This window comes from Panthera uncia (genome assembly GCF_023721935.1).
Source record: "Panthera uncia isolate 11264 chromosome C1 unlocalized genomic scaffold, Puncia_PCG_1.0 HiC_scaffold_4, whole genome shotgun sequence".
NCBI classification, from domain to species: domain Eukaryota; kingdom Metazoa; phylum Chordata; class Mammalia; order Carnivora; family Felidae; genus Panthera; species Panthera uncia.
In genome coordinates, this window is record NW_026057585.1 from 80,611,159 (window position 1) to 80,637,345 (window position 26,187).

The window sequence follows — 26,187 nt, forward strand, 5'->3', positions numbered from 1 at the left end:
CACTCACACTCTGTCTCTCTCTCAAAAATAAATAAACATTAAAAAAACTTTTAATAAAATAAAAAGTAGGAAGGTGATCAACTGTGACAAGTAAGATGCTAATGGTCCAAATAAGAATTGAAAATTGGCCATGGCTCTTAACATCTTAACAAAAGTTAGGTCAACTTATTGTGGGGAGGCAAAAACCTGACTGAAGTGAATTCAAGCGAGATTGGGAAGAGAGGGGAGTTGAAGACAGCGCGGTGGGCAAGTCTTATAGGAGTTTTGCTGTAAAGGGAATTAGGGAATGGGTGTCAGGTCAAGAGAGGGTTGATAGTTATTTCCATGCTTTTAATGTGGGAGAAATACCATGTATGACGACAGGAACAATCATGTAAAGAGAAAAAACGGAATGGCGGGTGGGGGAATTACTAAAGCTACGCCCCTAAACAGACAAGAGGCCATGAGACTTGACAGGTAGCAGATCCAGAAAGTTTCTGTCTCTGTCCCCCTTTCACAAGTCAATCCACATTCAGCTCCAGTTCAAAAAGTTCTGATTTGGGCTATCAAAAGTTGAGGTAGGTGAATGTGTGTCTATCTCCCTAATATCCTCAGAGCCCCTCGAGAAGCCTCATGGAAGTTAACTGTGATGAAATTTTCTCCACACACCTGCAGACCCTAGCCCAGGGCTCCGCTCTGCACTTGTTGGATTAGCCAACAAGGAGGAAGAGACCCCAAGCAGCTGTTACGCGGCTTGTTTCATAAAGGGGGGTGGTCCTAGACCTGAGCTCTAGGGTCCAGACTTTCGAGCTCCAGCCCCGCTCCCTCCCTTTCTCCGCTCCGCTCCCGCGCCTCCGCGGTCCAGCTAGAGGGACGAACGTGGCCCTTAGCAGCCACCGTATCCGATGTACGTTGATTAAAAAGTAGTTGTTGTGGGGGGGTAGGGCTACCGCTGGGGAGTGGACCCTGAGAACCGAACTGAGTGAGGATTGGGCCAAAAGTCCAGAGGCGGAGTTGAAGGGCGAATTGTAGACGGACACTGGACGGGGCTCAAGGAGGCGGGGCCCAGTAGTGGACCGGAGCGGAGTTTGGGCTGGGGGCGGTGTCGGCGCGAGGATTGGGCCGAGCGCTCCGGGGCGGTGCTTGAGGGGGCGGTGCCGTGTCGGAAGTCAGAGGTCAGTAAATAGTGGTGATGTCATGCGGGCAAGATGGCGGAAGGGTGAGCCCGTCATCCTGCTCTCCGGCGTTGGGGCCTGAATTCTCTGAGGGCCGGGGTGCTGGGCCAGGGTCCCCGTGGGGAGCAGGAGGCCAGCGCGCGAGCGGACGGACCTGAAAAGGCGGGGTGGAGTCGCAGTGTGAGGGGGGTGGGGAAGCGTTCTGCCAAGTCTGGGCCCGCGGACCACATCTCAGGGGGAAACTGAGACCCGATCGTTGCGCGGGCAAGAGTCGCACCGCAGGGCCGCCAGATGTGTCTGTCTTCCACAGGGAGGACGTGGGATGGTGGCGGAGCTGGCTGCAGCAGAGCTACCAGGCAGTCAAGGAGAAGGTAAGCCGGGCCGGCGCCCTTCCTCCGGCAGGGCCTCGCTCCGCCTCACTGCAACCAGGTCCGAGCGGCCCCGCCCGCCCTATGTGGGCGCCAGGCCTTCGAGATGAGGCCCACCGAGCTCTACTGTTATACCTTATCGGTGTAAGGGAGGACTGACCCCGACTCAGGCCAGTGTGGCAGTAGCCACGGTGAGATACATGTTGGTTTAAAGGCTGGCGCGACCCTTTTGTAGGAATCCATAGGAAGAGCAGTTTATTCCAGCTCAGGAAATTCACAGCTTCGTAGAAGAGAGAACATTTGATCTAGGTCCTGAGGAAGAACTCTAGCGATAGAAACTTACTGCTCTAGTCATTCGGGTATTAGAATGGCACAGCCAGCACTCTCTGACAGGTCCTGAGGATAAGCTGCAATCCTGGGCCTCACGAAGCTCAGTCTAGCAGGGAGGCAGCAATCCCTGAGGGATGAGTGAGGCTCTGCTCTACCAACGGACAATGCTGTTGTGTGTTTCTGTTCCCTTCCGTGCTAGTTTGTCAAAACGGGCCCCAGTGAACTGTGGAAAAAAGTTAATTACCGTTTACCTCAGGGAATTGGGGTGAGTCCTGCTTCAGGGCAGACTCGGGGAGGCTTCTGATCTCGGTCAAATCAGTCCTCTACTCTGGGAGCATTTTAATACCTCCTTTAGCCTATGCAGTCCTGGACAGCCTCTCAGCTACAGCCTAGCAAATCTAAGAATGCCCTGAGTTGTTTACGTTGTTGATAAGCACGAGGAGAATTTCACAAGGAAGTTTAATTGAAGAGACCTCAAAGAAGGTCACTTCCATTGAGCGATCTCTTGGAAGGAGAGTCTGACGTTCATTCAGCAGGTGTGCGAGGGGCTGCTGTGTGTTTCTCTCAAGGCTGGTCTTACCGTAACTCATGAAAAATAGATAGTTGGTTAGCTTTCTATCTTCGTTCTTGGGGAACTCCCAGTTTGAAGCAGGGGTGTGGACGTTGTTTCTGCCTTTGACAGTTTACCCCATTCAGAAAGAGGACTTAATCTCCCTCTCGGCTGCTTACTGTTAGACCAAGTTGAGCAAGTTATTTAACCTTTCTAGGCCTCAGTTCCTCATCTGCAAAATGGGAGTACTGATTATACCTACCTGATAGTATTGTAAGGATTGAGTGATAATGTGTAAAGCACCAAGGACAATGCTTAGCACACAGTAAATAGTATATAAGCTGGAGTTATTTTTATTAAGTCCTGAGGAGGGTGATGGGGAAATCCCTTAAACACCACCCATCCATTTTTACTTCCATTTTTTTTTTTTTTTTCTTGGTCTTGCAGTGCTTTCCTGGCCTTGCCTCCTTCCCCCTTCCCATCCTGGCTCCATCTGGACCACTCAATTCCCAGGACCCTCCGTTCCCTTGCACCCCTTAGCGTACTGCCCTAGAGACAAGTTTGAGATGGTGCTATAATCTACCTTCCTGTGCATCTTACCTCATCCTATAGTGTACGTGTGTGCTTGCATTTACCCACAGACAGTGATAGAGAAAGTCGTATTGCTCTTTGGCCCAACCACAGATTCACCAACCTTACTCAGGCCTGAGCAACACCCAGCAAGCTTTTCCAGTCTCTGATATGCTTTTCTTCCCCCTTGCCTTCAGAAACTTTCCCCAAACCTAACTCTTCCTCAAGTCCACTGCTCAACTGCTTCTTCTTTTACCTCTGGGAGACAACCTCATCTCCTCCTGTTTATAATTTGAGATCAACAGCATGATCTCTCATGACTCCGTCCCCATCCCTGCAACTACCACATACAAGGTTATCTGTAAACACACTCAGCTTCACCTACCGCTTGCCAAATCCAGTGGGTGGTTTTCAGCCCTTATCTTCCTGGACGTTTCTGCTGCATTTGACACTAGTGATCACTCCCTCTTTCTTGAAACTCTACTCCTTTGGCTTTGTGGCATGCTTCTCTCTCAATTCTCCACATCTCCAGGCTTTTCTTTCCCGACTGTCTCATGACTTCCCCTTCCTGCGCCTTAAAAGTGTAGTGTTTGAAGGGTCTTGTCCTCCGCTCACTGCTCTGTTCACTCTACAAACGCTTCCTGGGTGACCTCCTCCATTTCCGTGATAGAGTGACTCCTAGTCCTTTACTCTGAACTTCAGTGTTTGAGAATAGCTGCTGATGGACAACTATCCAGATATGCCACACATTCTACAGGACCGAAATCATTGTCATCACCCTCTTTCTAAGCGGGCTTCCCCTTCGGCATTTTCTCCCTCAGCTGGCAGCCCTGCATCCACCCAGGCACCTAGTTTAGCAGCCAGTGGCCCTTCCTTGACTCTTTTTTGCCCTCAGTCAACACATCCATTTAATCACCAAATCTACCTTTTTTGACGAATATTTCTTGAACCAGTCCCATCCTCTCATCCTGACCAGCACTGTCCTTATTCATATTCTGTTTTCTTTTCCGGACTATTGCAGCAGCAGCCTCCTGACTGGTTTTCCTCTGTCTTCTACTCTTGTCACTTTTAGACCCGTCCATGGCACTGTATGCGAGTGACTGGAATGACCTGTGAAAAAGGCAAAGCTCATCATGTCCCACCTCCTTCAAACCCTTGGTGGCTCCCTATTACCCTCAGGGCTGACCAGGCCCTCCATAGTTCCCCTTGGCAACCTCTCCAGCTTTATTCGAAACCAGTTTTGCTTTACCTTTTATGTTCATTAGGACTGAAATGCACATGGGCTTCGGTAAGCCCTATGCCCTACTATGCCCCAGGCAGGCTTCCTTTGCTGATTCCTGCTCATTCTTTAGGGCTAAGTCCAGGCTTCCCTTCACCAAGTCTTTCCAACTTCCTGATAATACACTGGTCACCACTCTGCCCTTGTGTATCAACACTGTTATATGAACATTTTGCCAGTAGACTACGGTCTTCTTGAGGGCAGGCACCATGTCTGTTCATATTTGTCCCCTCAGAGCTCACAGTCTAGTGACAGCCATTTATCAAATAATCTTGCTAATGGCTATTTAATTAAAATTGCTCCTGTACATGTAAATTTAACAAGCAAATTTAAGCACCTGCTCTATGCCGCGTTCTGTGTCACATACTGGGAAAGCATCAGTGAACAAAAAACACGGGTTCTGTGCTCAGGGAACTCAGTTTATCCAGGAAGCTAGACTTGGAACGGGTAATCATAATCTACAGTATGACAAGTGTTAGAGAACATTCAGGTGCCCTGGGAACATGAAGCAGGGACCCAACCTAATCTGAGGTGGCATCAGGGAAGCTTCTCCGGGGAAGTGACATTTAAGCTTAGATCCGAAGGAGAAACCAGAGTTAACCAGTTGAAGGGCTTTATTTGTTGTGTTTTTTTCACTTATTTGTTTGGAAGAGTTAGAACCATATGTTCTAATACCATGAAGGTAAGGAAGATGCTAGAGCATCTGAGAAACTTGCAGAAAGCCAACTAGAGCTCAGTGAGGAACGCAGCGGTAGAGGATGAGGGCCAGAGATGAGATTATATGGCCTTGTAAGTGAAGGGAAAGATCGTATACTTGCTCATAGGACACTATGGGCACTGTAGAATGTAAAGCAGGGGCAACCTGGTCTGCTCTGACTTCCAAAGGTCCCAGCAGTGTCACAAGGAGAAGGCAGTAGAGGTATCTGATACAACCTGCGAGGAGTCCATTCGACAGAGCAAGCTGGCCTAGACCAGGATGGAGAATGGCAGAGTGGATGGAAATAGAGAATAAATGGCCCCTCCACTCCAATTACAGAGTCCTGAGTCTGAAATGGAGACATGATTCCCACTCCCAGAGAAGCTTCTTGCTGATAGACGAGACTGCCCCATTTCATCCCAGCCTGATGAAAACCAGAAAAAAGTCACCAGAACCCTCAAAAATGCAAAAAAAAAAAAAAAAAAAAAAATTCAGGTGACTCTCCAGGTGCAAAATGAGGGGGCTTGCCAGGGGAGCACAGAGGTAGTTTGGGAAGGTGCCCCAGAGTGGGTAAGGATGAAACAAAGCAGGGTAAGACTCAGACCAGGGCTGAGGGCCTGCTCTCTCAAACCTGGTCTGAGTGCAGGGCGAGCAGCAGATCGGTCTGACAGAAGCAAATATTCATTCTGCCCGAAGGATCTCTGTGGATGAATAGAACCCTAGAATGGTAGAAGCAAGACTTCAGAGGCAATCCAATCCAGTATTTCTCTCAACACCCCCTTTGTGGAATGTAAAAACCACACACCTTTTTTCTGGTATTAAATTGCCAAGAATCGCTCATAAATGCTTTCTCAACTATTACTGTCACTAGTACAACATGTTTATTTAGTTTTTCAGACAAATAATTTCACATACTGCCTCATATTTCAACTGAACTTCCCTGTAATAAAAAATAAATAAAAATAGAAACACTTTCCCTTGATAAAAAAGAATCACACACCTTTTCTTCAGGTTACTTGAAATTTGAAACAAATGTCATGACTTAAAGGATTTCAGAGCAATGCATCGGAGTCTGTTTCGTTTCCGGACTGTGTGCACCCCCTTCCCCAGTCTGCTCTTGAACCACCGATTTAGTGTACCTCCCTCAGGAGAAAACTGAAACTAGATGAGAGTTACTTGTGGCCACAAAGCTTATAAAGGTCAGGGCTGAGTCTCATCCCGATTCTCAGAGCTGCAGGGAGTCCCTCTGTACTCTCTGCTGTTCGGTAATCCCAGGTCATGGGATTGGGACAGGCAATCATTGTTTCTGTGCTGAGGCTTCCCATGTCACTTGAGGTTTCCATGTGTCTGTCAGGGATAGAAGCAGCCCCGGGAACAGGAACAAAGGGTAGTGGAGCCAGCTGGCTCTGTCATCCCTCTCTTGTCTTCCCCGTAGTCCTCCGAAGCCTTGGAGTTCATGAAGCGAGACCTGACAGAGTTCACCCAGGTGGTCCAGCATGACACGGCCTGCACCATTGCAGCCACAGCCAGTGTGGTCAAGGAGAAGCTAGCTGTGAGTACTCCCTTCACGCTCTGAGTGACTGTCCTTCACAGCCTGACACCCCAACCTTTCTACTATTAAGTGATTGTTTTTCCCCCATAGGCTCCCACTTTGAAAGAATTCTGTCTGTCAAGCAAACAAGCTATATAGAATAAGTATTAATAAACTCTCCCATTTCTGTATTGTTTTAGCAAATGTTTTCCTTCTGGCAAAGTCATTCACTGTAGACAGTTTAGAAAATACACGTAAGTAAAAGAAAAAGAAAGACCTAGTTCCATCTCCCAGAGGTAACGACTGTTAATATTTGGGGAGTATGTTCCTCATTCTTTTTCACTTTGTCCACTTTCTTTTTCAAAACTGGAATCAACTGAATATCACGGTTTATAACCTACTTTCTGGCTTAATCATTGCAAACCTCATTCTCCAGCATCATAAATGGCTTGTTATTTTGTTCTGTAGGTTTAACCAGTTCCTAGTTTCCTATTTCATTTTTTTCTGGTACTGGATAAACAGAGCTACAGTAAACATTCTGACTGCTAAATCTTTGCCCTTCATATTTTCTTTATAATAAAATACTAGAAGGGATCATACGGTGAGTACAGTTGTAGGCCTTTTAATATTTATTGCAAAACTACCCTCCAGAAAGGTGGTGCCAACTTCTATTCTTACAGTCCCTGTTTTTATTAATCAAAGATGTGTGGCAGAATCTTCTTGTGAGATAGGATTTAGATTCTAAAGTGAGTGTGAAAAGTGAAAATAGTGTATGGTTGGCTATCCCTGCAAAGCTCAAGCTTCTGATGAAGTATAATATATAGGTTTTGCATGAACAGTTTCTCCTTTAGTATTGGGGAAATTGCACTTTCTTCATCTGATCTCCAGCTGAATCAGTTGCCTTGAGATTAGAAGCCATGTCATAAAAAAACATGTTTTGGAGTTCTTTTAGCCAACCTTAATTTTGTTGACTCCTCTTGTAAAATACTGTCTGCGGGCTAATCACAGCTACTCACGAGCATGAGCAGGAGTGACAGATAGTAATCCTGCTGAACTGCTAGGGTCCAGCCAGCAGCAAAGACACCACTCATTTTTTCCGTTTATTTATTCCTTTTTAAAATTTTATTTTTATTTTTTTTTAAAGTGTACTTTGAAAGAGAGAAAGCACAAGTGAGGGAGGAACAGAGAGAGAGAATTCCAAGCAGGCTCTGCACTGTCAGCACAGAGCTCAATGTGGGGCTTGAACTCACAAACCTGTGAGATCGTGACCTGAGCTGAAATCAGGAGTTGGACGCTTAACTGACTGAGCCACCCCAGCGCCTCTTTTTCTTTTCTTTCCTTTTTTCTTTTCTTTCCTTTTCTTTTCTTTTCTTTTCTCTTTCTTTGTTTCTTTTCTTTCTTTCTCTCTTTCTCTTTTCTTTCTCTCTTTCTTTCTCTTTCTTTTCTTTCTCTCTTTCTCTCTCTCTCTCTTTCTTTCTCTCTTTCTCTCTCTCTCTCTTTCTTTCTTTAATGTTTATTTATTTATTTTTGAGAGAGACATCCAGCAAGCAGGGGAGGGGCAGAGAGAGAGTGGGAGAGAGAGACTCTCAACCAGGCTCCTCACTGTCAGTTCAGAGCCTGATGTGGGGCTCCATCTCAGGAACCGTGACATCATGACCTGAGCCAAAATCAACAGTCAGTCGCTTAACCAACTCAGCCACCCAGGTGGCTATTTATTCCTTTTTTTTTTTCATTTGACAAATATGATTGTATATCTGTGCTAGCATGTGCCAGGCATGCTGGTAGATTCCGGGTGGAAAATGCTTGGATAGCCTAATCAGGAGTAAATGCTATGGTTTCCATGAGGTTTTTAGAGCCTGGCCCTGTCAGCATCCTATTTCTGCTTGTTCAAGGATATCCCGGCCAGTGTGGCTCAAGCTTGGTGTCCCACTTGCCCCTTCTAGACAATGCATACGTTGGCCCTCAGCTGGTCCCAGGTTTGCGTCTAGGCAAGGATGCGTGTTCTCATCCTGCCCACGTATCCCCGGTCTTTCATAGAGAATGTTCTACTTCCTGAGCAACAATGATGATGACATTGTGATATTACAGTACTGCTGTTTAGTAGATGTTTGTTTTATGCCAGGCTTGTACATGCCTGATCTTTTTTATTTTTCACAGCAGCCCTCTGAAGGAAGTCTGTTTGTCCTAATTTTACAGATCAGGAAGCTGACTCAGAGGGGGTTAGGTCTCCAAAACTAGTACCTTTCCCATCACTCCACCCACAGGTCCCCTGCCCCACAGAGTGTGTACAGCATGCATCCTATCCTGCCCATTTTTTTAAATGTTTACTTATTTATTTTGAGAGAGAGAACAAGTGAGCATGAGCAGCAGAGGGGCATAGAGAGAGGGAGACAGAGAGTCCCAAGCAGGCTCTTTGCTGTCAGCGCAGAGCCCACCTCAGGACTCGGTCCCACGCACTGAGAGATCGTGACCTGAGCCGAAATCCAGGGTCGGATGCTCAACCAACTGAGCCATCCGAGCATCCCCTCTCCTGCCAGTTTTTGATCAGTATGACTAGCCTTGAAATTTTGATGAAACAGCCAGTCAGGGAGTTCTGCTCTGACTATATAGGCCTACCGGGGTCCTGTTCCACACCCTCTTCTGGTGTCTGGGGACCCTGGCCACTTCTGTCCTTCTCCAACCTCAGAGATGGGGTAAGAGGCCATGAGCACTTCCCTGGTCCCTACACAGGAATGCTTCACCCCTGATGCTTCCTTTGCCCCTGATGCTTTACCCCTCAGTACCCCAAACTCTAACTTGCAGCCTGCTCCTGGGCCACTTGTTTCCTCTTCCACTTCTCTCTGCAGACTGAAGGCTCCTCGGGGGCAACAGAGAAGATGAAGAAGGGGTTGTCTGACTTCCTAGGGGTGATCTCCGACACCTTCGCTCCCTCACCAGACAAGACCATAGACTGCGATGTCATCACCCTGATGGGCACACCCTCTGGCACAGCTGAGCCCTATGATGGCACCAAGGTATTCATTAGCAGCCTCCCCTGCAGGTGCCTAACAGCACTAGATGCCATCTTCCAATGTGCACTCATAAAAGCAGTATGTGTTCAGGCCAGAAAATAAATATATGTATATAACTATACTGGAGAATAGTACTAATCAAGAAGATAATTATCGCTAAATCCATAATCCCATCACTGAAAGAGAACCACTTATTTCTTGTTTGGCTATAACCTTTCATTTCTTTTTATTTACAAACATTGGTAAAGATAGTTTGAACTCTTTCTTTTTAACAAAAACACTTTATACATCGAATTTTATAACCTGCTATAAAAACATATATAAAAAATATCAGCATCTTTCTTACTCACCATCCTTTTAATTATTTACATTCTTGCAAGTGAACAGAGCATAATTATTCCACTCATTTCTGTAGTGCTGCTCTTGGGGAGTCCTTTCAGCTTTCAGCCTTGATAAGGAATGCTGTACAGGCATGGTCTTCTCCCCGTTTGGGTTAAGGCTGATTTCCAGTGGGAATCAATGTATGGGGGGAGGATGTCTTCAAAGCACTTAGATCAACAACAGTGGTAAAATATTTCTTCCACATTTTATCTTCTCACATTACTTCTTCACGGTTCATGGAGTGTTTTTTCCTAAATTCACAGCGTGATGTCACAGCAGGTTGGCATTGAATTTCCTTTCCAAACCTACTGATTTGTCAAGCATATCTGCCAGCACTAGTATCAATACCACCACTTAGTGGACATTTGAGTGGGAGTGTGAAATTTCCTAAATTGTAGGATTTTAAATTCTAACAGCTGTAAGTCACCAAAGCCACTTGCTGAAGCTCTAACGCAGACAGCTGGCCTTTGCTCCACATAACACTGAGGAGGGGAGGTGGGGTCTTCTGTTGACCAGCTAAAGTTTGCCACTCCTGTGGCCTTACCGGGAACACGGCAGATAATTCACTCGGCAGACTGGCTATGGAATTAAGAAATTCTTGGGGCGTCTGGGTGGCTCAGTCGGTTGAGCGTCCGACTTTGGCTCGGGACCTGGTCTCACGGTTCGTGAGTTCGAGCCCCGTGTCATGCTCTGTGCTGACGGCTCAGAGCCTGGAGCCTGCTTCCGATCCTGTGTCTTCTTCCTCTCTCTCTGCCCCTCCCCCACTCGTGCTCTGTCTTTCTCTGCCTCTCAAAAATAAAGAAACGTAATAAAAAAAAAGAAAGAAAGAAATTCTTGATGAATGCTTTTAATTTGGGGAGATACATTATTTCAAATTTTGCCCATAAATTTGGACTTTATTAGTGTATTTGCACTAACTTTTTTCAGGTTTCACACAATTCAAAAGCATTTTATACATACAAGTTTATAGCCTGCTTACACTGTATCTTAATTCCCCAGGTGGAATACTAGGGGAGACCATTTTTCCGGGAGCCTCAGTTTTTCACTCCTAGCCCAGTATTCCCCTTTCTAGCCATGGGCAAGCTGACAGGTGCCCTGTGGGGTCTGGCAGCCAGCAGGGGAGAGGCTGGGTTGAGGCTGATTTCCAAATGGGAATAAACGTACAGGGGAATGATCAGTCTCTGAGCACCTAAATTAACAACAATGGTAGACTATGCTGTCAGAGAGGGGGTGCTTTCTCCACCTAGCACTCCAGAATTTCTGTTCTTTATTTCTTACAGGCTCGCCTCTACAGCCTGCAGTCAGACCCGGCAACCTACTGCAATGAACCAGATGGTGAGGGGGTAGCGGTGAGGGGGAGGCTTGCAGGGAAGGGAGACCACGGGAATCTGGGATGAGCACCCTGTTGGTCTCTAGTAGCAGTGGCCCAGCACCTCCTGTGTGGAGAGACCAGAGTGGGACTAGAATGTACCTTATGTGTGGTAGGATGGGTTGACAGTCCCTTTTCCTCCCTGAACCCAGACTGTGTTCATCTCTGCAGTCTGCAGAGACTTTGCTCTGCTCCCTCATTCTCAGCTCAGGCTCCATCCCAGCCCTGCTGCCCTGCCTGCCTTCTCTTTGGCGCTTGTTTGCCAAGCCCCCCTCATGCAGCAAGCCCCAGGCTGGGAACTGGAGCTCAGAAATTAGTCAAACCCTCACCCCAGTGCAGACCTCCAGGAACCTGCTGTTAGGAAAGAGAGACAGGAAACAATGACTAAAGCAAGGATAGTAGAGGTAGAGTGACTGTTTCCACAGAAAGGTGGGGGCAGTAGGAACCCAGAAGGGAAGCACCCGGTGCAACCTGGGGAACCTAGGATGTGACACTTACGTTGAGTTTTTAAGGATAAATTAGAAGTAAACTAGTTTGGGGGGCGCCTGGCTGGCTTAGTTGGTGGAGGTTCCCACGCTTGATCTCAGGGTTATGAGTTCAAGCCCCACATTGGGCGTGGAGCCTACTTTAAAAAGAAAAACAAGTAGACCAATTTTATTTTTAGCAGTGGGGGAAGGTGTTCAAGCATGGCAGTAGGACATTTTAAGGTCCTGCATTTGAGAAGTCTAGATTAAGGGGTGCATGTGAGGGAGGGGTGGCAATGAGAGCTGCTGGTGGGGGCCGGATTGGAAGGGCTTTGGGTGCCAGACCATGCAGTTTGAATTTTTGTCCTAAAAGGCTCAAAGTAGTGGTTCTTAACTTTTTTTTTAGTCACAAAGGCCTTTAAAAATCTGTTGAAAATGACAGGCCCTCTCTTCACAAAATTTTATTTATTTACTTACTTACTTACTTAGAGAGAAAGAGCACAAGCAGGGGAGAGAGGCAGAAGGGGGGTGGGGAGAGAGAGAGAGAGAGAGAATCCCAAACAAGTTCTCCATTCAGTGCAGAGCCTGGGCTCGATCCCATGACCCGAACTGAAAGCAAGAGTCGGACGCTCAGCCAACTGAGCTGCCCAGGCACCCCTCTCCACAAAATTTTATAATGCCATATGGGAGGTCTTTGACCCTCTGTGAAGCCTATGCTTGGACCCTAGCTTAAAAAGCCCTCCCTACAGGGGAACCTGGCTGGCTCAGTCAGTGAAGCAAATGACTCTTGATCTCACGGTCGTGAGTGCGAGCCCCACGTTGGGTATAGACTTTACTTAATAAAAATAATAATAAAAAATTAAAAATAAATAAAAAGCCCTCCCTAGAGAACTACTGAAGGGTTTTGAAGCCTGAGGTGATCAGATTTTGTATTTTGTAAAAGAGCCATCAAGCATAGAGAAAGATAGAAGATGGGCAGACTGGGTAGGAGGCTTGGCAGGAATCCCCGCGTCAGAGGTAAGTCCAGAACCCAGGGAGTGGCAGGTGGAATGAAGAGTGAGGTGTGGAAGACACCGAGGAGGTGGAACCCAGGGCGATCAGATAAAGGAGGAGTCCAGGACAGCACCCAGGGTTCTGGTGGATAACTAGGTGGGACAGCTTAGGGACGGAAGAAAATGAGCACACGTTGCATTTGCTGCACCTGAGCTGATAGAAGTTTCCAGAGGACACCTGGACCCCTGGCTCTGGAGCCCAGAAGGGTAGCCTGGGCTGCAAAGACAGACTGAGGAGTTGTTGGGGGAGGGAGAGGTTAAAACTGTGGCTTAGTAGAGGTTATCTTAGGAGAAAACAGAGATGGGAAGACATAAGGAGAGGAAAAAAGAGGAGCCACTGAAGACTCACATGGAACAACTGGAAAGGGGGGAGGGGAATCATAGAAGACTGAGAAGCCAGAAGAGAAGAGGGCGTCACGAGGACGACAGTGGCTCCCAGGGTCAGAAGCCGGACTGGTCACATGAGAGAGGGCAGAGAAGTAGCCTTTATTTTTGTTTTTTAAGTTTATTTATTTTTGAGAGAGAAAGTGCGTGTGTGCATGCAGGAGTGGGGAGGAAAGAGGGAGAGAAAAAATCTCAAGCAGGCCCCATGCTGTCAGCATGGAGCCTGACAGGGGGCTAAATCCCACAAACTGAGAGGTCATGACCTGAACCAAAATCAAGAGTCAGACGTTCAACTGACTGAGCCAGCCAGGTGCCCCAGGAAGTAGCCTTTAGACTGGCAACATGGGGGTCCCTGGGGACATGAGAACAGTTTCGGAGAGGAGGGCATTCAGTAGCCAAGTGCAGTGGGCCAAAAAGCAAGCAGCATGAGAACATGCAGATAGTAGCCCGTTCTAGAGATCACTTAAATGCTATGCCGTGATACCAGTGGGGCCTACCCACCCCTTCACCCTTCCCGACCCCCCACCTTTGGCCAAATGGCTTTGAAAAAAAACCTTAAGCTTTCCTCACTGTCCATGTCCAGGCTTAGCTATGTTTTCTGTAGGCCCGGTGTTCTTTCTCCAGACCCAAAAAACTGACCATCAGTGTCTGTCCCTCTGCAGGGCCCCCGGAATTGTTTGACGCCTGGCTTTCCCAGTTCTGCTTGGAGGAGAAGAAGGGGGAGATCTCAGAGCTCCTTGTAGGCAGCCCCTCCATCCGGGCCCTCTACACCAAGATGGTGAGGGCCCAGCTGGCAGGACTTTACCCAGCTTCAGCTTGAGGTGTCAGGAGGTGGGAGGCACATATCTAGCTCGAGTCACTGCAGTTACCTGGCCCAGAGAGCAGTCTGAGACCCTCTAGAGCCAGACCAGCCAGGTCCTGAGCCAAGAGTCTACATGGGCAAAGCTGATTCGCCAGGCTTCTGGCAATCAGGGGAAAAATGGAAGGGCCAGCAAAACCTGATGGGAATTCTTTTCTCTCTCCTTGGCCAAGCTAGGCCAGGAAAGTGGGTCTGGGGATGGAAGGGTGTTAAGTGCTCTGAGGAAAACTGCTCAGCCACGGAGCCACATCTTAAATCCAGAGCAGCTGGGAGCAGGCTGATAAGGCTGGGGACACAGACCGTACACAACCACTCCCAAAGTCTCATCTCCACTGTCCCCTCCCTCCAGGTCCCAGCAGCTGTTTCCCATTCAGAATTCTGGCATCGGTATTTCTATAAAGTCCATCAACTAGAGCAGGTATGCTGGCCTGGCCCGGGGAAGTCCACTCAGCCCTTGGGGAAGTAGACTGGATTTTGTTGAGGGAAGAAGGGACACAAGGTACCAAGGGTTCTGGGGTCAGGGCCAGGGTCTGGGGAGAGTGAGCCCTGACTGCTTCTGGCCATCTCCCCCACACTCAGGAGCAGGCCCGGAGGGATGCCCTGAAGCAACGGGCAGAACAGAGCATCTCTGAAGAGCCTGGCTGGGAGGAGGAAGAAGGTAAGAGGTATTGAAAGGTGATGGGCAAGTCACAGGTCCTGTGCTGCCTGTAGGGACCATCTGGCCATCTCTGAACACCGGAGAGACCTGGCATGCAGGGAAGCGTAGGGCATGTATATGGCGCTTGTCCATGCTGAGGATAGGCTGAACTAAAAAGGAAATGTTTGCCTGGGCTGGCGGAATTCCTGGTTTAGGTAAGGAAATCACATGTGTCAGTAGCAACAGATTCCCCTGCCAGCCTATGGGCCAGCCACTTCACAGTCACCTAGGAGGCTTATCAGAATTCAAGATTCCCTTCCCCCCATTCTAAATGAGACTCTGGGGATGTGGCCAAAGTTGTACTTTAAAAAAATTTCAGGGGGGGGCACTTGGGATGCTTTAAGGACACAAGTAAACTTAAAGTGTAAAATATATATCACCATTTTAGAAGCGCATTTTTGGGTTTGCTTTCTTCCCCTGCTTTATTGGGGAGGACTTGCCATTGCTTTTATCAAGTGCTTGCTAGCCATGGATGCCAACTAACTTCTTTGAAGTCTGGGTCCTGAACTCTTCGTGAGTTTGAGCCCCATGTCGGACTCTGTGCTGACAGCTCAGAGCCTGGAGCCTGCTTCAGATTCTGTGTCTTCCTCTCTCTCTGCCCCTTCCCCACTCGTGCTCTCTCTCTCTCTCTCTCTCTCCGTCTCTCAAAAATAAACATTAAATTTAAAAAAAAATTTTTGATGTTTATTTTTGAGAGAGAGGGAGGGAGAGAACGTGAGTGGGGGAGGGGCAGAGAGGGGGAGGGGACAGAGGATCCAAAGTGGGCTCCGTGCTGACAGCAGAGAGCCCGACGCAGGGCTTGAACTCATGAACTGTGAGATCATGACCCTAAGCCGAAGTCGGATTCTTAACAGGCTGAGCCACCCAAGCGCCCCCAAACTTGCATTTTTAACAAGCTCCCCTGGTAATGGTTCGTGCCTAGCCAGGTTTGGGAACCACTCGCTTAAGAGCTCAGCCTCCTCTACCTGGTAGCTCAACTTTGGATAGTATGTTGGAGCCACCTGTATGCTATTAACACATTTATTAAGTTGGGGTAAGTTAAAGAAAAGTCCAGGGTCTTGCCCGAGATCATACACTGAGGATAGAGCAGAGCCCAGCCTGAACCCAGAACTGACTGTCAAGTCTTAGCTTTCGAATCTATAATACCATCTTGGGATGTGCTGCCAGAAGCTGAGTGTCCACCAGACATATGCTAGGCCTCAGCGTAGGAGAGACTTTGACCAGCAGGAAGTATCTGCAGAGGAACCGTGATGGGGAAAGGGTGAGGAAACTGGCACCCTTTAGTCTTGATCGGAGTAAGCTTTGGTGGGAACCTGAGGTCTGTCTTCAGAGAGCTCCAAGGTTGTCTTGGGGCTGACCAGGGTACGTAGCCCTCTTTCCTGTTCTCTCTCAACAGAGGAGCTTGTGAGCGACTCACCCATCTCTGCAAAAGAGGCAAAGGTTCCTGTGGCCAAAACCTCCACGTCCCCTGAAGGAGGACCTGGCCCCCTGAGCCCCTGTGAAGAGAATCTGATGACTCCAGCCGAGCCTCCAACAGAGGTGACTCCTTCAGAGAGCAGTGAGAGCATCTCCCCCGTGACCCAGATCGCCAAACCTGCCACTGCAGCTGAGGCACCCGTGTTGCCCAAGGACCTGTCCCAGAAGCTGCTAGAGGCATCTTTGGAGGAACAGGGCCTGGCTGTGGATGTGGGTGAGACTGGACCCCCGCCCCCAGCTCAGTTCAAGCCCCACACCCCTGCTGGCCGCCCCAGCGGCCCAGAGCCTAGGCCTCCAGCCAGAGTAGAGACTCTGAGGGAGGAGGTACTCACAGACTTACGGGTGTTTGAGCTGAACTCGGACAGTGGGAAGTCTACGCCCTCTAACAATGGAAAGAAAGGTAAGTCGAGGCCAAAATCCCAGGGAGCAGGGGGGAGGGGGACAAGCAAGAGTTGTTACCCCATAAGGCAGACTTGTCTCTTTAGGATCCCAGAAGCATTTGTGGTGCCAGTTTCCTCACCCTTTCATTTGTGATACTGATGATGGTGACAGCTGCTATCTGTTGAGTATTTATTACCTTATTTCATCCAAGGTGTACATATACTCTGAAAGAAGGGTGCATCTTACAATCGTTGGGGTCTTAGGTCCAACAGAATAAGGTTTATGCCGTGTCCTGGGCTTAGTGTGTTATATTGCATTTAATTTCTCATTTCATCTCACAGCCCAGTCAGGTCGGGATTTTATGGATGAAGAAAATGAGGCTCAGAAATGTTAAGTAACTTGCTCAAATTCACATGGCCAGGAAGTGGCAGGCCCAGATTCAGGCCCAGGTCTCTGACTCAGAGCCTATGCCCGTAACTACCACACTGTCCATTTGGACAATTAAGCCTTACCCTGGGTTGGAAATCCCTGTGTCATTGATTGTCAGGGGTCCTCACCCTTTTTGACCTCAGGAAAGTCATTTAGCCTCCCTAAGCTTATCCCATTATTAGGAGCACGAAATCCATAAAACTTAACAGGTACAGTTTAAAAAAGAATTAAATGAATCCTCATGAACTTGCTGTGACCCAGCTTAAGTTTTAAAGCTTTAGTTTCTTATCTGTATAGTGAAATTTGAGACTGGAGACTCTGACTTTTTGTCAAAGGGGAACCTCTCTAATTCTGGGAAGGAAAGGACAGTAAGAGCTCTGGGGTTGACTGTTTTGCCACATTCAGAATCCCTCTTCAGAGCTAGCTGATTGTCAGCAAGGCCTCTCCTGAAACACACACACAGTACCAGTCAGCCACGAAACTTGCCCAGCAGGTGAGCCCTGGCCTGCTGGTGCTGAGAGACTGGTTTGCTGCAGTGGAAGGGAAACTGGCCCCACCACACCCCTCCCCTTGCTCCCTGATGGAAACCACAGGGTTTCCAGTTTCCAACACAATGCTCTCCTTCTGGCTCTGATTCAGTGAGGTCATCCATTGAGCTCCTACCTACTCTTTATGAGACACTGAGGAGGGAGGGGCAAAAGCTGCAGTCTTTATGATGAAACATGAAGCTGTATGGGGCAGGCTTGATGCTGGAGGAGTTCAGAGAAAGAAGGAAGGCTCCAAGTATCAGCGGTTGGTTTACTGAGGAGACAGGCATTGTATAGGAGAGGTGGAGAGTTGAGGGCAGCTGCGGGGCTCAGGGGCCTACAAAGTCCAGATAGCAGAGGCCATGGGCAGGAGAAGTGGTGAGTAAAGCCCACTTTGCTGTATTATCTCCCAGGAGAGGGAGGAATAAGAAGGGTAGATGGGTTAACTCAGAAGCAGAACTTAAGAACTTAAAATCTTAGCCAAACTTGGAACGTTGGACTTGGTGCCATAAAGTGGCAGGGCGTGCTGCTCACATTAGATGCCTAACCTGTACAAAGAGCCTCACGTACAGAGGCTAAGGGATCAGACTCTGGGGTTTGAACAGTTCTGGGTTCAAATCCCAACCTTGCTCCTAAGCCATGTGACTTCAGAAAAGTTACTGATCTTCTCTAAGCCCCATTTATTCCTCTACAAATTGGGGGTAATTGTTCCACAATAGGTCCTCAATCAGGGAAGAAGTATGAGTAGAGCCCTGCTTTGGGGAAATGATGATGATAAGAGGTACTATCTCTGAGCACTTTCTATATGTCTGTATCACTCTGTGCTAAGCACTGGATATGCATATCACTTAGTCCTCACAGAAGCCCAAGAGAGGTCTGTGTGATTTCCCGCCCCCTCCCCTTTTTTTTTTACTGGTAGGAAACTTGAGATCAACCACCCACTCACTAAGTCTTTACAAAAGCATGAAAAAGTACTTTGGGAAAGTGGAAGAGTAGGTGAGGGACCCAACAGGTGGTATGGAGTTGCTGGCTGGGTGGTACTAAGGGCCCGTTTGAGATAGCAGTCATGAATTTTAAGAGACACCAGTCAGCACTGGTGTACTTTTGTCCAGCTACATTCAGTAGCCTAGGTGCAGGCACAGAATAGATGGGGAGCTGGATTTAACCAGGGTTCAAATTTAGCCAGGGGAAATCGGTGGAGGAAAAGAGGAAAGTCCACAAGTATATGCAAAAAAGTGATCAGAATTGTGGCTCATGGAATTGGAGCTGGGAAAGGGAAGGAGAGACAGTGAAACAGTTGGATTAAAGAGCCATAGGCTCCAGGGCACCTGGGTGACTCAGTCGGTTAAGTGTCCGACTTTGGCTCACTCAGGTCATGATCTCATGGCCCGTGAGTTTGAGCCCGATATTGAGCCCCCCATCGGGCTCTGTGCTGACAGCTCAGAGCCTACTTCCGATTCTCTGTCTCCCTCTCTCTCTGCCCCTCCCCCCTCACACTCTGTTCCTCTCTCTCCTTCAGAAATAAATATAAAAAAATGTTTTGTTTTATTAAAAAAAAAATACTGTAGGCTCCATTGGGAATTGGGCTGTGGGAGAGCAGGGTCAGAAAAATGAGTGGTGGGTTGAAATGGGACAAAATGAGATTACGGGGGAGCTGTGGCATAAGCTCTTCATTGCTCTGCTCTGCTGCCTCTGACACTCGGGGGTTTGCAGGAGGGCTGGGTTATCGCTGCCGAAGACCCACCACAAGCAGTCACTTAGGCGGGAGAAGATGGGGCCTTGGACTGACAGGAGGACAGTGGGAACAGAGTAGAGAGAGTGAATCTTAAAAAGAAATAATGAAGGCTTGGAGACGGTGAGTGACTCCGTTTTTCTCTTAGGTCTACCTCTTAGATGATGTAAGAGAGGCTTGGTCTCTGGGCACAGCAGAGTCTCTTGGGGTAGGCTAGCCACACAGTCTCCCACAGTCCAGGGGCAGTGGGGCAATCGTTGTCCTTGCAGAGCTGCTTCCCACCTGCATTTTGACCCAAGAGCCATTTAATCTAAGAGCCTGGACTTACCCTGCTCAGGTTCCCTCAGCAGGAGGAGGGGAAGGAGAGACTGAGACAGGCCTATGGCCTGCAAACCAGAAGGTGCCCTGGGCTGAAGGCCCTACTTCACCAATGACTGACTTGAGAGTGGCTTTTGCCTCCATCTCTTCTCTGGGAAAGCAGAGATCCAATTAAACAGAAGAAAATGAGCTGAGTGGCAACACTGTGAGGTTAGTAATCACCTGAAAACTCCCCTTTCTTAAACAATAGACAAACTCCATCAGGAAATCTTAAATTGTTTTGGCATAGCTCAGTTCTCCGCCACATGCACAGTGTAATGGAGATGTTAGTACTCTTGTGTGAGAGGACAAGATGGTGGGAGGAGGCACATGGCAGAGACAGCCCTGGTTCTCATCTCTGCCACTCAAAGGCTACATTTCGTCATCTGAAAATTGGGACTGTTAATACCCACCTCAGAGGGTGGGTGTGAGGTGCTCCAAAACTGTAAGCTGATACTCTGTTTTCCACCCCTGGAAGGACTGCCCTAACATTTAAAGCCTGAAAAAGAGGGCAACCTGAGGTTAGGGAAAGCGGTCATGGCCATGGCCACACCTCTGAAATGAGGAATCAGCCATAACTCACAGGAAGCCAACACTGACAGCCAGCCAGGTGTGTGCCACCAAAATGTTCTGAAGGCATAGAGAGACTTGGATGCGGAGTCCGAAGAACCTGGTCTTGGTTGCCAGTCTGCCCTGGCTAGCCGTGGGACCACGTGCAAAATTACTGAACTCTGAGACCGTGCCTTTAACGGCCCCCATTTGTTAAATCCCCACTATGTGTATGTGTGTTACGTGGACTTCACATTGACACTTCTAATCTTAACACTGTTGGATCTCAAACTGCAGGCCCAGACCTACAAAGAATCACCCAGGTATCTATTTATAATGCAGAGTTCTGGGCCACCACTTAGACGTTCAGAATCTGAATGAGGGGGAAGGGGAGGCAGGTATCTGCATAATAAGCTCCTCCTGTGGTTCTCTGCAAAGAGGGTGGTTTTATCCTTGTTTTATAAATAGACTGAAGCCCAAAATAACTTACCCAAGACTACACAATAGATAAAAAAAAAAGTAAAGATTCCATCCAGGTCTACAAGGCTCCAGAGACTCAGGATGCTTGTGGCTAGGAAGTGAGAACAGAGCAAGACCCCTTATAAGGAGCACAGGGGCAGGGCTTAGGGGAGGTCTCAGAGCCTGGGTGCCTGGTGAGGAGCAAGCTGTACAAGAAACAAGGACGTGTTTACAGGTCGTGCCATTGGGAGATCAGGGACCTACTTTTTTTAAATATGCTTTTAATAGACAAAAAAAGTTACAAAGTAGTATGTGTTCATTATAGAAAAAAATACCAAGAAAATTACCCCATGACCTCATCACCTGGAGGTAACTATTGTTAGTATTTTTGTGGGTATTTTACACATCTTTTCTCTGTGTACAAGCATCTGTGAGCATATTTTTTTTAATGCTTATTTATTTTTGAGAGAGGGAGAGAGAGCATGAGTGGGGGAGGGGCAGAGGAGAGAGAGAGAGAGAGAGAAAGACACAGAATCCGAAGCAGGCTCCAGGTTCTGAGCTGTCAGCACAGAGCCCGATGCAGGGCTCGAACCCACGAACCGCGAGATCATGACCTGAGCTGAAGTCGGATGCTCAACCAACTGAGTCACCCCAGGTGCCCCTTTGAGCATATTTTTTTAATGGACTTATAATACATATACTTTTTTTCTGCATATTCTTTTTTAAAAAACTCTTTTTGTAGTTTTCTTCTTAGTAATAACCTTCACATGGACATTTTTTTATGTTCCCTCTAAGAAGTCCTATCCAAATAACGAATGTTTAGAGCAGTGACTGCTAACCTTAGCAGGCATCAGAATCACCCAGAGCAGGGATGAGTAGATTTTTTCTGTATAGGGCCAGATCACAAATATTTTAGGCTTTTGGGGCATACAGTCTGTTAGAACTACTCAGCTCTGCTGTTGTAGCAGGAAAGCAGCCATAGGCGATATGTAAACAAACGGCAAGGGCTGTGTTCCAAAGCTGAATTTCCAAAAACAGGCAGTAGGCTGGATTTGGTCCATGGGCCGTAGTTTGCCAACCCTGGTTTAGAAAAGGGTCCATGAATATCTGTTGGGTGCAAACTCTGTATTCTAGGCACTGGGCATACCTAAGAAAGGAAAACAAAGATCCCTGCCCTCAGGGAGCTCACATTCTAGTTCCTCTATTATTGACAATAAGCATATTAAGTCTAATGATGTAATATGTTCGAAAGTGATAAATGCAATGGAAAAAAGAATAAAGAGAGCAGAGTGCGGAAGTGGGTTGCAGTTTAAAGTGGGATGGTCAGGGCAGGCCACATTTAGATGGTAGGATTTGAGCAAAGGCGTGAAGGAGGTGAGGAAATTGGCCTGTGGATGTCTGAGGAGAGCGTTCTAAGTACAAGGAACAGCCCATGCGAAGGCCCTAAAGCAGGAATGTGTCTGGTGTGTTTCAGGAGTAGCGAGGTCAGTGTAGGTAGCGTGGAGTGAGTGAAGAGGAAGAGGTTCATTGTTTATGTCTTCTAGAAGATTTCTGTGGCTCCTGGGAGCCTCTGGGCCAAAGTGCTTCTTCACTATTTAGTAACTTACTTTTCCTCACTTAATAGTTTTAGATTATTTTGCCATGCATATAAGTGCTCTACAGCCTAACATTTAAAAGCCACATAATGTTCCATCATGTGACTATACCATTTATTTACTTTTGTAATTCCCTATCAGTGGACTCTCAGGTTTATTTATTTTTTTATTTTTTTATTTTTTTATTTTTTAAATGTTTTTATTTATTTTTGAGAGAGAGACAGAACATGAGTGGGGAAGGGGCAGAGAGAGAGAGAGAGAGGGAGACACAGAATCAGAAGCAGGCTGTAGGCTCTGAGATGTCAGCACAGAGCCCGATGCCGGGCTCGAACCCGCAAACCGTGAGATCATGACCCAAGCCGAAGTCGGACGCTTAACCGACTGAGCCACCCAGGTGCCCCAGGTTTTTTTAAATTTTCATCACTATAACCGCACTACAGTGAACATCCCTTTGGCTAAATCTTTTACTGAATCCAAGATTTTTCCTTAGAATGGATTCCTAAAAGTGGAATCACTGAGCCAGAGTGACAACAGAATGTGAGAGCTTTGATGTATATTTGCCAGGCCCTTTTGAAGAGTGCCATAACCCCCAGCTACAACCTGCTCATACATACCCCTTCCCACCTTTGACACTGTGGATCATGGTTCCAGGCTCAAGCACGGACATCAGTGAGGACTGGGAGAAGGACTTTGACTTGGACATGACTGAAGAAGAAGTACAGATGGCACTCTCCAAAGTGGATGCCACTGGGGAGGTGAGTGGGCCTGGCTGGCCACAGGGAAGCAAGCCCAATGATCCCAGTGTTTGAGGACTCCTCCCATCAAGTCCAACTGTCCCCTCAGGGTGGATCCCTGTTCCTGAGATGGCAGCTTCAGGCCCTGAATGGTTTCCGTCAGCAGGCTCTGTTTCCCCTCAGTTCCAGGGTAGATGGTGAGAGAGTACCTGATGTTAGCTCTGCATCAGAGTCACCTGAGGAACTACTAAAAAATGTAGACTCCAAACCCTGCCCCAGATCTTCTGATTCATGGTTCCCAGGGATGGGACCTGAACAGAGAGATTCCTGGCCTTGGAGACAAAAGATAGTGTGATCTAGGGCGAGTCACTTAACCTGAGCCTCTGTTTTCCCATCGAAAACAGAATTGATCTTAGAAGCACATAAGCTGTGAGAGGTAATGCATATAGGCATGTTAGGCATCGTGCCTGGGACATGCGAGCTCCCAGTGAATGTTACCGAAGCCACCACAAAACCCAGTCCAGTTAGAAGCTCAGAGGCCTTATTACTCTAACTCTTCATTACCTGCCAAAATCAAGAAGGAGTCATTTTTGAATGAAAGGCAGGGAAAAAGCTCTCACAGCTAAGTGGCAAGAGTGAGGCTGCAGCCCAGACATATAACATTCAAGTCAGTGTTACTCCCACTGTTACACAAGAATCACATGATTTCTTCTATCATGTAGCTCATAAACCTGCTGTAAAGAGGTAAACAGAGTAGAAAGATAGGCAGGGCCTCGTTTTTCATATGGGAAAACTGAAGCCTGGGGAGAGGTAGAGACCTACCCATGAGTACTTTGCTTCTATGACCTCACTATACCCAGGGTAGAGAAGGGCCATGATCCCCTATCATGTCACAGGGGCTTAATGCCTTCTGGGTCTTTGCGACCCTCTGTAAAACCTGGCCACCATATACCCAGGCAGTCATTCTACAACCCATCATACCGGGGATCAGCTGACAGCAGGCCGATAGAAAGTTCCCTGAAGAGACTTCAGCTGAAGTTAGGGCACTAGAGCCCCTGATGAAGACCCTGTGAGCACCTGCAGTACAGTGCCACCTTGCTTCTGATCACGGGGCCACTCTCAAGTTTTCCTTAAGGGATTGACTGAGTTGGTTCCTGGAAGCAGGATGTCCCCTCCCAGTGTCCAGTGTTGGCTGATGGAAGCATTTCCTTTGGGTCTGGAATGATCAGAGCAGCAGCCCCACCACTCGGACACAGGGCAGCTCTGCTCCCAGACGTGTTCCTTAAGACAGTGGTTCACTCTCCTAGGGGGCAGGGTGTGGCCCAAGGTGGGGGGGCGGGGTGTGCAGGGAGTTGGGGGAAGATGTTTAGGGGAGGGCTGTCTGGAAATGGGGGCAGCAAGGGGAGGCTGGGTCCGGGCTTGACTCAGAGGAGTAAATATGTGTTTGTGCTCTCCGTTATCCCCTCCTGTCCGCAGCTGGAAGATGTAGAGTGGGAGGACTGGGAATGAGGGGCCAGAGCGTGCAGCTCCCCCGCCCACAGAACCTCCCACCCCCTCGCTCACCTCAGCCCAGCCCTGGAAGACACTGACTGAGAATGTCCCCCCAATGGCTTCTGTCAACCAGACCTCTGGGTGGCTCTTTACTGGTCTTTTGGGCCTCTGCTCACATCTGGGAAGGGGCTCACTAAATCCAAACCAGGAACTCTGACTTGTGCCAACCATAGGATGACTCAAAGGGGAGGAGCCCTACCCTCCTCACCAGAAGAGCCTACATTTCTCTGCTGAACACCCACTGTTCTTGGGGACTCTTGCTGGGAAGTCCCAAGGGATAACTCTAGCCCTTCTATCTGTGCAGGACCTAAGCACCAGTCTCTTGGAGGAAGCTGAGATAACATTCTGTCCACCCAAAAGTAGGCAAGGAGGGCCATTCCACCTGTCCTAGCTAGACAGGGATGGCAAGGAGAGGCATTCGTCTCTGGGAAATTTGCCTCTCTTGGGAATCTCCCCTTCCCAGGCATTTTCCATTCCCAGAAAGGTTCCTTGTGGTTCCAAATCTAGAGACCAAACCCCAAGTTCCCACCTCTTCCCTTTCATCCAGCCCAGGCTGGTATGTCCCCAATGCCTCTCCCAGGGCTTCTTCATGTCAGATGCACCCAAGTCCTTAGCCCAGCTGTGCCACCTGCAAGAGTCTGCTCTTGCATTTATTCCCCTCCCCAAGAAGGGAGGGGGTCACTTCAGGCCCTTCTGTGCATTGCCTGGCGGGATACCTTGTCCAACCAGCTACCCACCTCGACCCCCCTGTAGCTTAGGACACAAGCCAGCTACCGGCGGTACAGAGCAGCGATCAAAGCTGAGTCCTTACAACTCTGGTAAGCCCAACTTCTCCGCCTCAGCCCTTCTGCTGCTTGAAGGGATATGCTGGGGGTGAACTTCTTGAGACTCTTATCAGGCTTCTGCAAAAGCTCTTCTTCCTGAAGACAGACCCGGTCTTTGTGGCTCTCACCCTTCACTCTGGTAAAGCTATTCCTCTCTTGGAGGACTGAGGGGCTGCAGGAATCCCTGGAGACCCTGGTGCTTCATGATGCTGCTCTGGTGATTCTTGTACATAATCTGGTGTATTCACCAATGATTTAAAGGGATTGTGGTCAGGTACGCCAAGAGAGTGGTGGTCAGTTCCACTTGAAACCTTCAGTGAGGGGGGTGGGATGGAGAGAATCTTTTTTTTTTTTTTTTTTTTTGATGGGATGGGGTTTTTCTCTTTGTAATTATTTCTTTAGTTTAATTAACTTTTTGGTTGTTTGTGCAATATTATATATTTTAAATTATAATGCATCTCCCCAGAGTATTTTGTAGCCAGGGAAAGAAAAAAGGAAAACAAAAAAAAAAGATTCTAACAGCTGTTAGTTTTGTAATTAAAAAAGAAAGAAAAAAGAACTTTGTCCTGAACCTTTTCCAGACTTGCCGTTAACAGCATTAAAGAGATTCAACAGAAGCTGGAAGGTGTCTGGGGGTCCGTTCTTGTCCCCAACAGCAGTTGCCCTGGAGCCGGGGCGGGATGAACACAGTGCGCAGCGTGGCTTTCTGCTTGGAGCCCGGGGAAGGGGCAGGGATGGTGGAAGTTGGGGGGACGTCTGGGTCCTGAGGAAACCCCTGGTCCTCATCTCAGACAGCTTAGACTTTGGGATGAGGCAGGGATAGGGCTCCCAATAGGCCTCTTACCAAGACAAGGAGTCAAGAGATCACTTCTGCATT

General features: G+C 48.1%; 1 protein-coding gene across 2 annotated transcripts; it reads left to right on the forward strand.

Moving 5' to 3' along the window:
* The first annotated feature begins 781 nt into the window (after window positions 1-781).
* BSDC1 (BSD domain containing 1) lies at window positions 782-24,643 on the forward strand. Of its 2 annotated transcripts, none has more exons than XM_049617577.1 (11): window positions 782-886; window positions 1,465-1,525; window positions 6,384-6,500; window positions 9,326-9,493; window positions 11,152-11,206; window positions 13,803-13,918; window positions 14,349-14,417; window positions 14,579-14,657; window positions 16,093-16,572; window positions 22,853-22,956; window positions 24,412-24,643. In XM_049617577.1, coding segments are annotated over exons 1-11 (1,284 nt in total). In that variant the 5' UTR covers window positions 782-884; the 3' UTR covers window positions 24,445-24,643. The 2 variants fall into 2 exon arrangements, with proteins under 2 accessions (XP_049473534.1, XP_049473533.1); XM_049617576.1 differs by lacking the exon at window positions 782-886 and adding an exon at window positions 1,158-1,198.
* Window positions 24,644-26,187: the final 1,544 nt, after the last annotated feature.